Genomic DNA, 12,153 nt, shown 5'->3' with positions numbered 1-12,153 from the left:
CCAGGGATGGTGTGGGCTGGCTGGGAAGAGGGATAGCCTCCCTGCGTACCACCACCACTAAAGGGGACCCACAGCTCAGTACCTCCTCTGCCTTCTGCTGCAGCAGCGCTGCCTCCTGTTTCAGCTTCTCCTTCTCCTTCTCCAGGTCAGCGATGGCCTTCCGCAGCTTTTCTGCATCCTCATCGCTCTGGTGCCGCTGGATCTCCAGGGTGTGCACCATCGTCATCTTCTCCTGTGTGGCCAGCTCAGTCTCATGCAGCCTCTCACTGATCTCCTCCGCCTGCTTTTTGAACCGCTTGGCTTCCTCCTCAGCCTTGGCCTGGGCCATGCTCATCTCTGCCACCTGCAGCTTGAGGCGCTCAGCCTCAGCTGTAATGTCCAGCTGCCGCCGGCGCTCAGCCTCCAGCGTCTTCTGGAAGCCCTCGGTCTCCTCAGCCAGGCGCTGCTGCATCTGCTCCTTGTCCTCCTGCAGCTTCTTGGCATGTTCCTGCGCCAGATCCTTCTGCTTCTGCAGCATCTCAGCCTCTGCCCGCAGCCGCGTGGCCTCCTGCACCGCCTGCATCTTCTCCTTCAGCATCTTCTCTGCCAGTGCCCGCTGCTGCGCCAGGTCGTCCTCAGCCAGCTGCCGCATGCGGGCGGCCTCCTGCGCCTCCACGCTCAGGCGGGCCACCTCCTCCGCCACCTGCTTCATCTTCTCTGCCTCCTCTGCCAAGAACTTCTGCGTGTTGTCCTTGTCCTTGAGGATCAGTGCCTTGTTCTCCTCCTCGATGCGGCTCTTCAGCTTGGCCAGCTCCTCCATCTGCACCCGGACCTTGAAGAGTTCCTCCTCCACTTGGGCCTTTTGCCGGACGGCGTCTGTCACCTCCTCCTTCAGCCGCTGCAGCTCCTCATCCAGGATGCCCTTCTGGTGGTCTGTCTCATCCAGCTGCAACTTCACCTTGGTCAGCTCCTGCTCCACCTGCGCCTTCTGCCGCAGTGTCTGCTCGGCAAACTTCTTGTGCTTCTCCATCTCGGCATCGGCCAGCTGCTTCTGCCGCAGGGCAGCCTGCTCTGCCTGCGCCCGTTTTGCTGCCTCCAGCTCGGCCTCCTTCCGCAGCTTCTCTGCATCTGCCTGTGCCTGTGCCTTGGCCTGCGCCTCCTCCTCTGCCCGCTGCTTCAGCCGCTCAGCCTCCTCCACGCGCTGCCGGGACAAGCTGGCGTCCTGCTCGGCCTTGCCACGGGCAAACTCGGCCTCCTCAGCCGCCCGCCGGGCCCGCTCAGCCTCCTCACGCAGCCGGTCCAGAAGGCTCTGCTCCTGCTGGCGTGTCTGCAGCAGCTCCTGCTCCTTCTGCTGCACGGCAGCCAGGTGTGCCTTCTCCTCGGCTGCAATCCGCTTCTGCGCCGCCTCCCGTGCCAGCTGGATCTGCCGCTCTGATTCCTTTTCCGCTAGTTCCTTCTGCCGCCGTGCCTCCTCCACCATGGCCCGCAGCCGCTCCACCTCCTCCAGGGCCAGACGCCGCTGCCGCCCTGCCTCCTCCTCGGCCGCCAGGATGGCCTGCACCTTCTCTTCAGCCTCACGCCGGCGGCCCTCCTCCTCCAGCGCCAGTGCCCGCTGCCGCTCAGCCTCCCGCTCCGCCTGCTCCCGGCTGCGCTGCACCTCCTCTGCCTCTCCACGGATGCGGTTCAGCTCCCGCTCCAGCTCGCTCTTGCCAGCTGAGGCCCTCTCAAAGCTGGCCTTGAGGGCGCGGATCTCCTCCTCAACCTGCCGCCGCTGCCGCAGCGTATCCTCCACGAGCCCCTTCTGCCTCTCCAGTTCGCTCTCTGAGGAGCGCTTCAGCAGGGCAATCTTCTCCTCAATGTCCTGCTTGTGTTGGGCCGCCTGCTCCTCCAGCAGCTTGCGCTGGTAGGCCTCGTCCTCCGCCAGCCGCCGCAGCCGCTCGTTCTCTGCCTCCTTCTCCTTCAGCGCGATCTCTGCTTCCGCCTTCAGCCGTGAGGCCTCGTTGATGGCCGCCAGCTTCTCCTTCAGGATGCGCTCGGCCTCGGCCCGTTGCCGGCTGGCCTCGTCCTCTGCCAGCTGCCGCTGCCGCTTGGCCTCCTCGGAGAGGGCGCGCAGGCGGGCAGCCTCCTCAGCCAGCTCCCGCAGCTTGTTGGCCTCTGCCTCCAGCCGCTGCTTGGACTTCTCGCTGCTGGAGCGCGACTCCTCCTCTGTCTTGGCCTTGCTCTCCAGCAGGACCTCCATCTCTGCCCGCAGCTTGGCCAGCTCCTCCTCCAGCTCTTTCCTCCTCTGGATGGCCTCGTTTACCTCGCCCTTCAACCGTGAGAGCTCTTCCTCCAGGAGCAGGCGCTGCTGCTCCCCATTCTCCATCTCCGCCTTCAGCCGGATCAGCTCCTGCTCCGCCGCCAGCTTCTGCTGGGCTGTGCCCTCTGCCAGCACCCGCTGCTTTTCCAGCTCTTCCTCCGCCAGCTCCTTCTGCCGCACGGCCACCTCCTCTGCCTTGGCGCGCTTGCGGGCCTCGCGCTCTGCATCCTCCTTCTGCTTCTCGGCCTCCTCCTGTGCCAGTGACTTCTTGTGCGCCACCTCTTCGGCCTGCAGCCGCAGGCGCAGCGCCTCGTTGGCCTTCTGCCGCCAGCGCTCCAGCTCCTTCTCAGCCTCCTCCCGTGAGTGCTCGGCTTCCAGCTGCTGCCTCTTCAGCCGCTCAGCCTCCTCCTGCAGCTGGGCCACCACATCGTGCTCCTGCTGCAGTGACAGCTCCAGCTGCGCTGTCTTCTCGGCGAAAGAGAGCCTCTTGCTCTGCAGCTCGGCCTCAGCGCTGCGCTGGGCCACCTCCTGGGCCACCTGGATCTGCCGGTCCTTCTCAGCCTCTGCCTGCCGCATGCGCCGCTCAGCCTCCTCCGCCTGCAGCCGCAGCTGCTCCAGGTCTGCCACTGCCTTCTGCTTCTCCCGCGCCGCTTCGCGCTCAGCCTGCACCTTGCGCTTCAGCTCCTCCTCCGCCTCCCGCTTCTTCTGGCTCTCCTCCTTCACCTGCCGGCGCAGGCGCTCGGCCTCCTCCTGTGCCTGCCGCTTCTGCCGCTCAGCATCTTCAGCACGTGCCCGCAGCTCCTGCAGCTCTGTCTCTGCGCTCTCCCGCTGCTTCTCGGTGCTCTCCAGCTGCAGGCGGATGAGGCGGATCTCCTCCTCCACTTTCTTGCGGTTGTATTCAGCCTCCTCGATCAGCTTCACCTTGGACTTGATCTGGTGGTCCGAGTTCTGCCGCAGCTGCATCAGCTCCTGCTGGATGTTCTGCTTCTGCTGCTCGGCATCCACGGCCACCACCTCCCGCCGGGTGACCTCCTCCTGCATGCGGAGCTGCAGCTCCCGCGCCTCCGCCTCCGCCTGTGCCTTGGCTTTGGCGTGGGCCTCGGCCAGCTGCCGCTGCTTCTCCAGCTGCGCCTCCACCTCCGCCAGCCGCTTCCTCTCCTCCTCTTTCAGCTTCTCGGCGGCTTTCTGGAGGGGAAAGAGGGTGCAGGGGACAGAGAGGGGAGAGAGAGACAAATCACAAGGGATGCGATCGCGCCGTGGAATCGATGCTGGCCCAGCCACACACTGCCGAGACAGCCGAGGGGTGGCAGATGCGCGTGGAATGGCTTCGGCCCCTGGGCCACCGCACGAGCCGGTGACGCCAGCTTCCAGAAGATGTGTGGCGCGACAGGGGACACACGACAGCACAGGCAGACAGGCAACAGGAGCCAGACAGCAGCGCAGGAAGCCACGTTCCAGAGAGAAGGGACAGAGAGCGAGCGGAGCCCAAGCGATGAAGACGATGCGAGCAACGTGCACATCACCACCCTGGCTCCCCCTGCGAGGGGGCTGGCACAAACAGCCCCTGCCGTGGGGAAAGGAGACAGACGGCCTGGGAGCAGAAGAGAGGGGAGCGGTGCGAGGGCGGTGCCAGCAGAGCCTTCCCTGCCGGGAAAGTCTCAACAGGAGTGAGCAGTTCAGCTGGTTCAAACCCCTCCCAGCCCTCTCCAGGCAACTGGGAGCAGGGTCTGCCAAAGGGCCAACGCAGCTGGCGCCGGGCTTGGGGCCGTGCCGCAGCACGCGCACCACATGCACTGTGAGCGAGGCAGCCACACGCGCCGCAGGGCCTGGGCGCAGGCAGCGCATGCAGGGGAGCCAGACCCCACACCGGACCCCTGGACCCGGAGTAGCACAGACGTAGAGGAGGGTGAGGAGGAGAGCGTGAGCCGTGGGGGAGGCGGAGGGTGCCGCGGGGAGAAGGCATGCGCAGAGTGAGTACCTGGTGCACGGCTGCCAGAGTCATCCTGGTTTTTTACCCTCCATTAGATCCCCACCAACACAAATATTCCCCAAGAAAAAGCACTGGCAAAGCGGCTCCAAGGGCAGAAACCAAGAGTTAGAGAGGTTACCCCGCGCCAGACCCCGCGGGCCAGCGCCCAGCACAGCAGCATGCGCAGGCAGGTGCTGACTGCACTACGTGTATCTGGGAAGTGCCTCCTACCACCAGTCACACCAGAGCCCCCAGTGCCCAGAGCCAGCGTGGCTCGGAGACCCACTCTACGCAGAGCCAGCAGCCTTGCTCCCAGGAGCCCAGCACGGAGCAGGAGCTAGAGGCCGTGGGCCAGTATTAGTGATAGGGCCGGAGTCATGGCCATGGGCCAGTATTAGTCATGGGTCTGCAGCCACAGCCATGGGCCGCTGTTAGTGATGGGGCCAGGGTCCCCGTGAACGGCGTTCCTTTTGGTTACACAGCTGGCCATGCCGCCCTGCACTGCTCCCTACCTCCTCGTCCTCCAGCCGCCGCAGTGTCTCGGTGATGAACTTGATGTACTGGGTGGTGAGCGTGGTCAGCTCACTGTACTGCGTCCGCAGGTCCACGTACTGTGGAGACAGTGGGTCAGCACGAGAGAAGGGAGCTTGCCCGCGGCCCGCCGGTACCCAAGCAATCACGGGGCTGCACGACCACGTGCCACAGCCCCAAATCCACCCCTTCAGTGAGCAGCCACGCCCCAGGAGCTGCAGGACACCCCAGTGGCAGAGAGAGCCCCCCCTCACCTCCTGGATGATGCTGTCAGATGCCGACTGCACTTTGGGCTTCTTGGCTGGCGATGCCACCGGCTCCACCTGTGCCTTGAAGCTCACCAGCTGCAGCTCGTAGTCCTGATGAGGAGAGAGTGATCAAAGCTCTGCTACGTGGGACGAGCCCCCGGTCACGGTGCTGCGAGCCCACCCCCTGCAGGACACCGTGCTGCCTCCTCAGCCCCCCAGGCAGTGGACCCACCTTGATGGCATCGATGTACTGCTTGGCATAGCGCTGGCACTCCTCCACCTTCTCCTTGTGCTGCTCACACTCCTCCAGCAGTTTCTGGGGAGACACGTGGCGGTGAGCCCAGGCACCCCACGGCCACCCAAGATCACACCTCACCCCACCATGGCCAGGGATGGCCAAGAGCAACACTTGCCCTGCCATGGCTGGGAATGGCCGGGAGCACCCCTCACCCTGCTGCAGCCAAAAATGGTCAGGAGCATCCCCCATCCCACTGGGGATGGCTGAGAGCTCCCACCCACCACGTGCCATGGCCAGGGATGGTCCCCCTCCTGCTGCAGCCACCCAAGAGCAAAACTCAACATGTCATGGCTGGAGATAGCTGGGCACTCCCCTCACTCTGCCACAGACAGAGATGGGCAGATCTGCACTCTGCTGGGGATGGCCAGGTGAATCCCTCGCCACGCCACAGCCAGGGATAGCTGAGATCACCCCTCGTCCTGCTGTGGAATGCCCAGGAGCACTCCTTGCCCCATGGAGGACAGCCTGGCACACCCCTCACCTTGATGAGAATGCCCAGGAGCACCCCTTGCCTCATTGGGGATGGCCAGGCACACCCCTCACCTTGCTGGGGATGCCCAGAAGCACCCCTTACCCCATGGAGGATAGCCTGGCACACCCCTCACCCTGCTGAGAATGCCCAGGAGCACCCCTTACGCCATTGGGGATGGCCTGGCACACCCCTCACCCTGCTGGGGATGCCCAGGAGCACCCCTCACCCTGCTGGGGATTCCCAGGAGCACCCCTTACCCCACTGGGGATGGCCTGGCACACCCCTCACCCTGCTGAGGACGCCCAGGAGCCCCCCTTGCCCCATTGGGGATGGCCTGGCACACCCCTCACCCTGCTGGGGATGCCCAGAAGCATCCCTTACCCCACTGGGGATGCCCAGGAGCACCCCTCACCCTGCTGGGGACGCCCAGGAGCCCCCCTTGCCTCATTGGGGATGGCCTGGCACACCCCTCACCCTGCTGGGGACGCCCAGGAGCCCCCCCTTGCCCCACGGCCAGCCCCACCTTCTCCTGCAGCAGCTGCTCGCGCACGGCCCGGCTGTCGGTGATGGGCACGGCCTGGATGGCCTCCTGGCGCTGCCGGGCATCGCGGATCCACTGGCGCAGCGCGTCGCAGCTCTGCCGGTAGTAGCCCAGCTGGCGGCCCAGCTGGTCCAGCTCGCGCTGGCGCAGGTCAGCCTGGCCCAGCACGGCCTGCCAGCGCTCCAGCAGCTGCTGCACCCGCTCCCGGTACCGCTCCAGGTCCACGTCCCGCTCGCTGTGGCCGCGGACCATCCGCTCGTTGACGTCCTTGGCCTTGCCGAGGTCGGTCTCCAGCGTGCTGAAGAAGGGCTGGTGGCTCTCGGCCTGTGCCCGCAGCCGCTGTGGCAGATGGGCAGCGGTCAGAGCCAGCCACGGTGTCCCCAGCCACCCCTCCCTTGGCACCCCCGAGCCCCTGGTACCTTAAGCTCAGCCTTGCTGGCCTCCAGCTCAGCCAGGTCAGCGGGCACCGCCTGCACGTCCTTCAGCTGCTCCTCGTACTTGCGGAGCAGCTCCTCAGCGCCCTGCGTGCTCCGGATCACCAGCCCGATGGTCTTCAGCCTGCGGCACAGGGACGGGATCAGCCGGGAGCGGGATGGGAGCAGGAGCGGGACAGGAGCGGGATGGGAGCGGGCAGCTCAGCGAGAGCAGCATGGCAGACCCAAGAGGGAAGGGAAAGGGAAAAAAGGGGGGAAAGGGGGAAAAGGAAAAAATGGGGGAAAAGGGAAAAAAAAGGAGAAAGGAAAATAGGGGGAAAGGAAAAAAGGGAAAAGGAATAAAAGGGAAAAAAATGGGGAAGGGAAAAGAAGGGGAAAAAAGGGGAAAAGGAATAAAAGGGGGAAAAAGGGGGAAGGGAAAAGAAGGGGAAAAAGGGGGAAAAGGAAAAATGGGGAAAAGGAATAAAAGGGGGAAAAAGGGGGAAGGGAGAAGAAGGGGAAAAAAGGGGAAAAGGAGGAAAAGGGGGAAAAGGGAAAAGAGAAAAAGGAAAAGGGGAAAAAAGGGGGGAAAAAGGAAAAGGGAAAAAAGGAAAAATAAAAAAAATGGGGAAAAGGAAAAAAGGGGGGAAAAAGGAAAAGGGAAAAAGGAAAAAAAAAAGGAAAAGAGGAAAAGGAAAAAAGGGGAAAAGGAATAAAAGGGGGAAAAGGGGGGAAAGGAAAAAAAGGAAAAGGAATAAAAGGGGGAAAAAAGGGGGAAAGAAAAAAGGAGAATATGGGAAAGGGAAGAAAGGGGAAAAGGAAAAAAAGGAAGAAGGGAAAAAGGAAAAGAGGAAAAAAGGGGAGAAGGAAAAGAGGGGAAAAGGAAAAAAAGAAAAAAGGGAAAAAGGAAAAGAGGGGAAAAGGAAAAAAGGGGAAAAGGAAAAAGGAAAAAAAAGGGGGGGAAAGGGAAAAAAGGGAAAAGGAAAAAAGGAAAAGGGAAAAAGGAAAAAAAAGGGAAAAGAAGGAGAAACAAAAAGAAGAAGAGAAGAGGGAAGGAAAAGAAAGGGAAAGGCATGCTGGCTCTCCCCACAGCCTCCCAACTGCCCAGGCTCGTTTCCAGCCCGGGGGCGAGGGTGCCAGGGCTCACTCACTTCTCCAGGTAGATGCTGGAGAGGCTGTACACCTGCTCCATCTTCCGCAGGGTGACCTCCAGCTCGGAGCGCAGGACAGGCGCCGAGCCCGCCTGCTCCGGCTGCGCCAGCACCTGCTCCGTCTTCTCGCTGACTTTGGCCAGGTTCTTCTGGATGCCCTCCAGCTCCAGGTGTGTTTGCTGCAGGGAAGGAGTCCCTCAGTCCTTGCCCCCGACAGAATGCTCCCCCTCTCTTGGAGCCCGGGAGGAGCAGAGCAGGGGAAGGCTCTGCAGCCCGTCGGTGCAGGTGGACAGCAGAGGTTTAGGTGGGATATTGGGGAAATTTCTCCTGTAAAGGCTGTGCAGCCCCGGCACAGCTGCCCTAGGGATGGAGTGCCACCCCTGGGGAGATTTTACAGCCGTGTGGATCACTTGGGGACATGATCAGGGGTGGCCTTGGTGGACTCAATGGGCTCTGAGGGCTTTTCCAACCCAAACCATTCCCCCAGGCCCATCCTGGCGCTGAGCTGGCCGCCTGTGCGCACTACTCATGTCACACGCGTGTCACAGGGCTGGGGTCAGCCTGGCCTTGCCATGGGGCTGGAGGTGTCACCCTGGAGGTGTCACCCTGAGGATCCTGGGGGGAATCCACTGGGCCAGCTCCCCGGGGCTCGCACGTGTGTCACACACCTGCTGCTCAGCCTGGCGCTGGGCGCACTCGCGCAGGGGGTCGGCCTTGAGGGGCAGGCGCAGGCGGTGCACGGTGCGGCTCTCGCAGCTCTCCAGCTGCAGCCGGATGTCCTTCAGCTGCGAGATGTAGCTCTTGCACAGAGACTCGTCCTGCTCTCCTGCGGGGACAGAGGGGCGGCTCAGTGCCCTGGGGCACCACGGGGACGCCGCGGGGACCCACGGTGACACCGCGATGGCTCGGCACCATGGGGACACCCTGGGGACCCAGAGCAGGGAGAGGGGACACGGGGATGGATCAGCACCATGGGGACCCACAGTAAGGAGAGGGGACATGGGGATGGATCAGCACCACGGGGACCCACAGCAGGGAGAGGGGACACGGGGATGGATCAGCACCCTGGGTACCCAGAGCAGGGAGAGGGGACATGGGGATGGCTCAGCACCATGGGGACACCCTGGGGACCCACAGCAGGGAGAGGGGAGACAGGGATGGATCAGCACCATGGGGACCCACAGCAGGGAGAGGGGGCACGGGGATGGCTCAGCACCACGGGGACACCCTGGGGACACACAGTAAGGAGAGTGGATATGGAGATGTCTCAGCACCATGGGGACCCACAGTAAGGAGAGGGGACACAGGGATGGCTCAGCACCATGGGGACATCCTGGGGACCCACAGCAGGGAGAGGGGAGACAGGGATGGATCAGCACCATGGGGACCCACAGCAGGGAGAGGGGGCACGGGGATGGCTCAGCACCACGGGGACACCCTGGGGACACACAGTAAGGAGAGGGGATATGGAGATGGCTCAGCACCATGGGGACCCACAGTAAGGAGAGGGGACACAGGGATGGCTCAGCACCACGGGGACAACACGGGGACCCATGATGGGAAGGGGGGATGCAGGGATGGCACAGCACCCTGGGGACACCCCATGAGCCAATGAGAGGAAGGGGGAGACTGGGACAGCTCAGCACCACGGCGATACCCCAGGGACACCACAAGGACCTGCAGGTCACCCCAAGGACCTGGGGACAACCCCGGGGACCCCCAACCTTCAGAGGGGACGGAGAGGGCGACACCCACCTTTCTCCTGGCTACGCAGCAGCAGCTCGTATTTGTGAGTGCAGGCGTTGTAGTCGCGCTCCACCTGCAGCCGGTCATCGGGCTGGAAGCTCTGGGAGTCCTGGCTGTCCCGCAGGAACTCCTGGTAGTGCCTCTCCAGGCTGGACAGGACCTGACGCACCTCCTCGGCCGGCAGCGTGCGGAACTGGCAGGGGGGGGTCACAGCCGTGTCAGCCCCTGCTGGGACCCCTGGGACCCCTGCGCCGCTCCGGGACCCCCAGGAACTCACCGTGACGTGGGTCCAGGAGTGGATCTGCTGGATGTCCCGGGTCAGGTACTGCCAGGCGCGGAGGCTGCGCAGGTCCTGGTGCAGCTGCTGCCACAGCCCCAGCAGCTGCTGGTGGGCGGTCTCCAGCCTGTGGGGATGTCGAGTTAGAGGTGGGAAGGACACAGGGGAGCCCGGATGGGGTGCAGGGGTGCTGTCCCCACCTGTGCACGGCGTCCAGAGCCTCCTTGTTGGGGGGTGGCAGGAGGAAGCAGACCGAGGGGACGACGGCCTCGCCGCCAGCGGCGCTCAGCACCCGCCACTGCTGCGGCTGTGCGTGGTTCACCAGGGCACAGGTGTCGTTCTTGTGCACCGTCACCTGCGGGGCAGGGGGTCAGGGTGGGGTGTGGGCCCTTGTGTCCACCTGTGCCTCCCCCTCATTCCCCAGTGTCCCCCCCATGTTCCCCTATGGGCCTGGTGTGGTCTCAGTCTGGGTGGGGGGGATCCCTTGTGTCCCCCCCTTGTGTCCCTTCATGGGGCTGGGGCAGCATCAGAGAAGGGTGGGAGGTCCCCCACATGTCCCCTTGTCCCCCAGGGTGGTGTCACACCGAGGGGGGGCGTCCTCCTGTGTCCCCCCCACGGGACTGGGGCAGCATCAGAGTGGGGTGCTGGACCCACCATGTCTCCCCACATCCACCCCAGGGGAACCAACCCCAATCCAACCCTCACGTCCCCCGCACCTCCATTTGCTTGTAGTCGCAGACGGCCTGGATGGGGGGGCGGCCCTGCAGGGGTGTCGAGGGGCTGCGTGGCTTCAGCTGCACGATGGTCCTGGCGCGGCGGGAGAGACCCCCCAGCTGCGCCCCCAACTCCGCCAGCTGCTCCTTCTGCTCCTGTGGGGGCAGGTTGGGGACACCTCAGGATGTGGAGTGTCCCATGGTGTTGAGCGGCATCAGAATTTTAGGGAGGTACCAGTTTTGTTGTTTTTTTTTTTTTGCGAGAGCTCAGAAATATCAGGAGGTTCCAAAGGTTTTGGGAGCTCTTGGGGTTTTGGGCGGGTGCCAGGAGTTTGGGGAGGGGTCAGGAATATGAGGCAGGTCACCCTGGTGTCTGTTGCAGCAATGGGGTGTGGGGGTCACCCCAGGGGCTGCAGTGGGGTGGGCACCCCAGCACTCTGCAGCGGGACACCCCAGGGGCTGCTGTGGGACTCTGATTTTGGGCCTCATCATGGGGGCTGCCACCTCAGAGCTGCCAGGGGCTGGGGTCACCCCGCACGTGAGGTCAGCCTGGGCTTGCCATGGGGCTGGGGTCACCCTGGAGGTGTCACCATGAGGATCTTGGGGGGATCAACCTGGGCTCCCACCTGCCCTCGCTACAGGGTGATGCAGCAGGGTCACCCTGCAGATCTTGGGAGGGTCACCCTGGGGGTCACTGTGGGGGTCTCCCCGGGGTCCGGGGGTCTCCCTGGGGGTCTCAGGGGTGCCCTCACCGCGAGGTCCTGCAGCAGGTCCTCAAGGCGCGTGGCCGTGGTGCCGCGGTCGCAGCTGAACTTGCGCCGCATCGTCTCCTCCGTCTTCCGCAGCAGCTCCTCGGCCTCCCGCACCTCGGCGAAGAACTGGGGGGGCCAGGGGTCAGCGCTGGGGTCACGCCCTCCCTCCCACTCCCAGCCCCGCCCTGGCACCCCCCGTACCTGGAAGTAGTTGGTGTTCTCCTTCAGGTGGGTCTCGATGCAGCAGCAGAGCTGGAGCATCCAGCTCCACTGGGTCTGCAGCGCTGCCAGGAACGCCTGCGGGGAGCGGGGGGGACGCCGGGGCTGGCACCGAGGGCACCTGCACTGCTACAGGTGCCCACACCCACACCTGGCCTGCACTCACACCTGCACCCACACCTGTACCCAGACCTGTACACACACCTGTACCCACACCTGTACCCACATCTGTACACACACCTGCACCCACACCTGGCCTGCACCCTCACGTGAGCTGCACCCACACCTGTACACACACCTGACCTGCACCCTCACCTGGCCTGCACTCACACACACCTGTACCCACACCTGTACACACACCTGTACACACACCTGAACTGCACCCACACCTGCACCCTCACCTGTACCCACACCTGCATCCTCACCTGGTCTGCACCCACACCTGCACCCACACCTGGCCTGCACCCTCACGTGAGCTGCACCCACACCTGTACACACACCTGACCTGCACCCTCACCTGGCCCCCACTCACACCTGCACCCTCA

The 12,153-nt window shown here is 63.9% G+C and overlaps 1 protein-coding gene across 1 annotated transcript in view; it reads right to left on the bottom strand.

Annotated features, from left to right (window-relative positions):
* Positions 1-11,737, bottom strand: part of LOC121360550 (plectin-like) — a gene marked incomplete at its 5' end in the record, with an annotated part of 55,191 nt that extends 43,454 nt beyond the window's left edge. Inside the window, 14 exons of the mRNA XM_041480457.1 lie at positions 83-3,463; positions 4,760-4,858; positions 5,033-5,137; positions 5,259-5,342; positions 6,320-6,676; positions 6,757-6,895; positions 7,902-8,080; positions 8,570-8,727; positions 9,657-9,840; positions 9,925-10,051; positions 10,125-10,279; positions 10,641-10,793; positions 11,390-11,515; positions 11,591-11,737. Coding sequence (XP_041336391.1) covers positions 83-3,463; positions 4,760-4,858; positions 5,033-5,137; positions 5,259-5,342; positions 6,320-6,676; positions 6,757-6,895; positions 7,902-8,080; positions 8,570-8,727; positions 9,657-9,840; positions 9,925-10,051; positions 10,125-10,279; positions 10,641-10,793; positions 11,390-11,515; positions 11,591-11,737 — 5,394 coding nt within the window. The remainder of the gene's footprint in view (positions 1-82; positions 3,464-4,759; positions 4,859-5,032; positions 5,138-5,258; positions 5,343-6,319; positions 6,677-6,756; positions 6,896-7,901; positions 8,081-8,569; positions 8,728-9,656; positions 9,841-9,924; positions 10,052-10,124; positions 10,280-10,640; positions 10,794-11,389; positions 11,516-11,590) is intronic.
* Positions 11,738-12,153: the final 416 nt, after the last annotated feature.

This window comes from Pyrgilauda ruficollis, unplaced genomic scaffold (assembly GCF_017590135.1).
Source record: "Pyrgilauda ruficollis isolate IOZ18807 unplaced genomic scaffold, ASM1759013v1 scaffold510, whole genome shotgun sequence".
NCBI classification, from domain to species: Eukaryota; Metazoa; Chordata; class Aves; order Passeriformes; family Passeridae; genus Pyrgilauda; species Pyrgilauda ruficollis.
The sequence above is the reverse complement of the archived record's forward strand: the minus strand, read 5'-3'. Positions and strand labels throughout refer to the sequence as shown.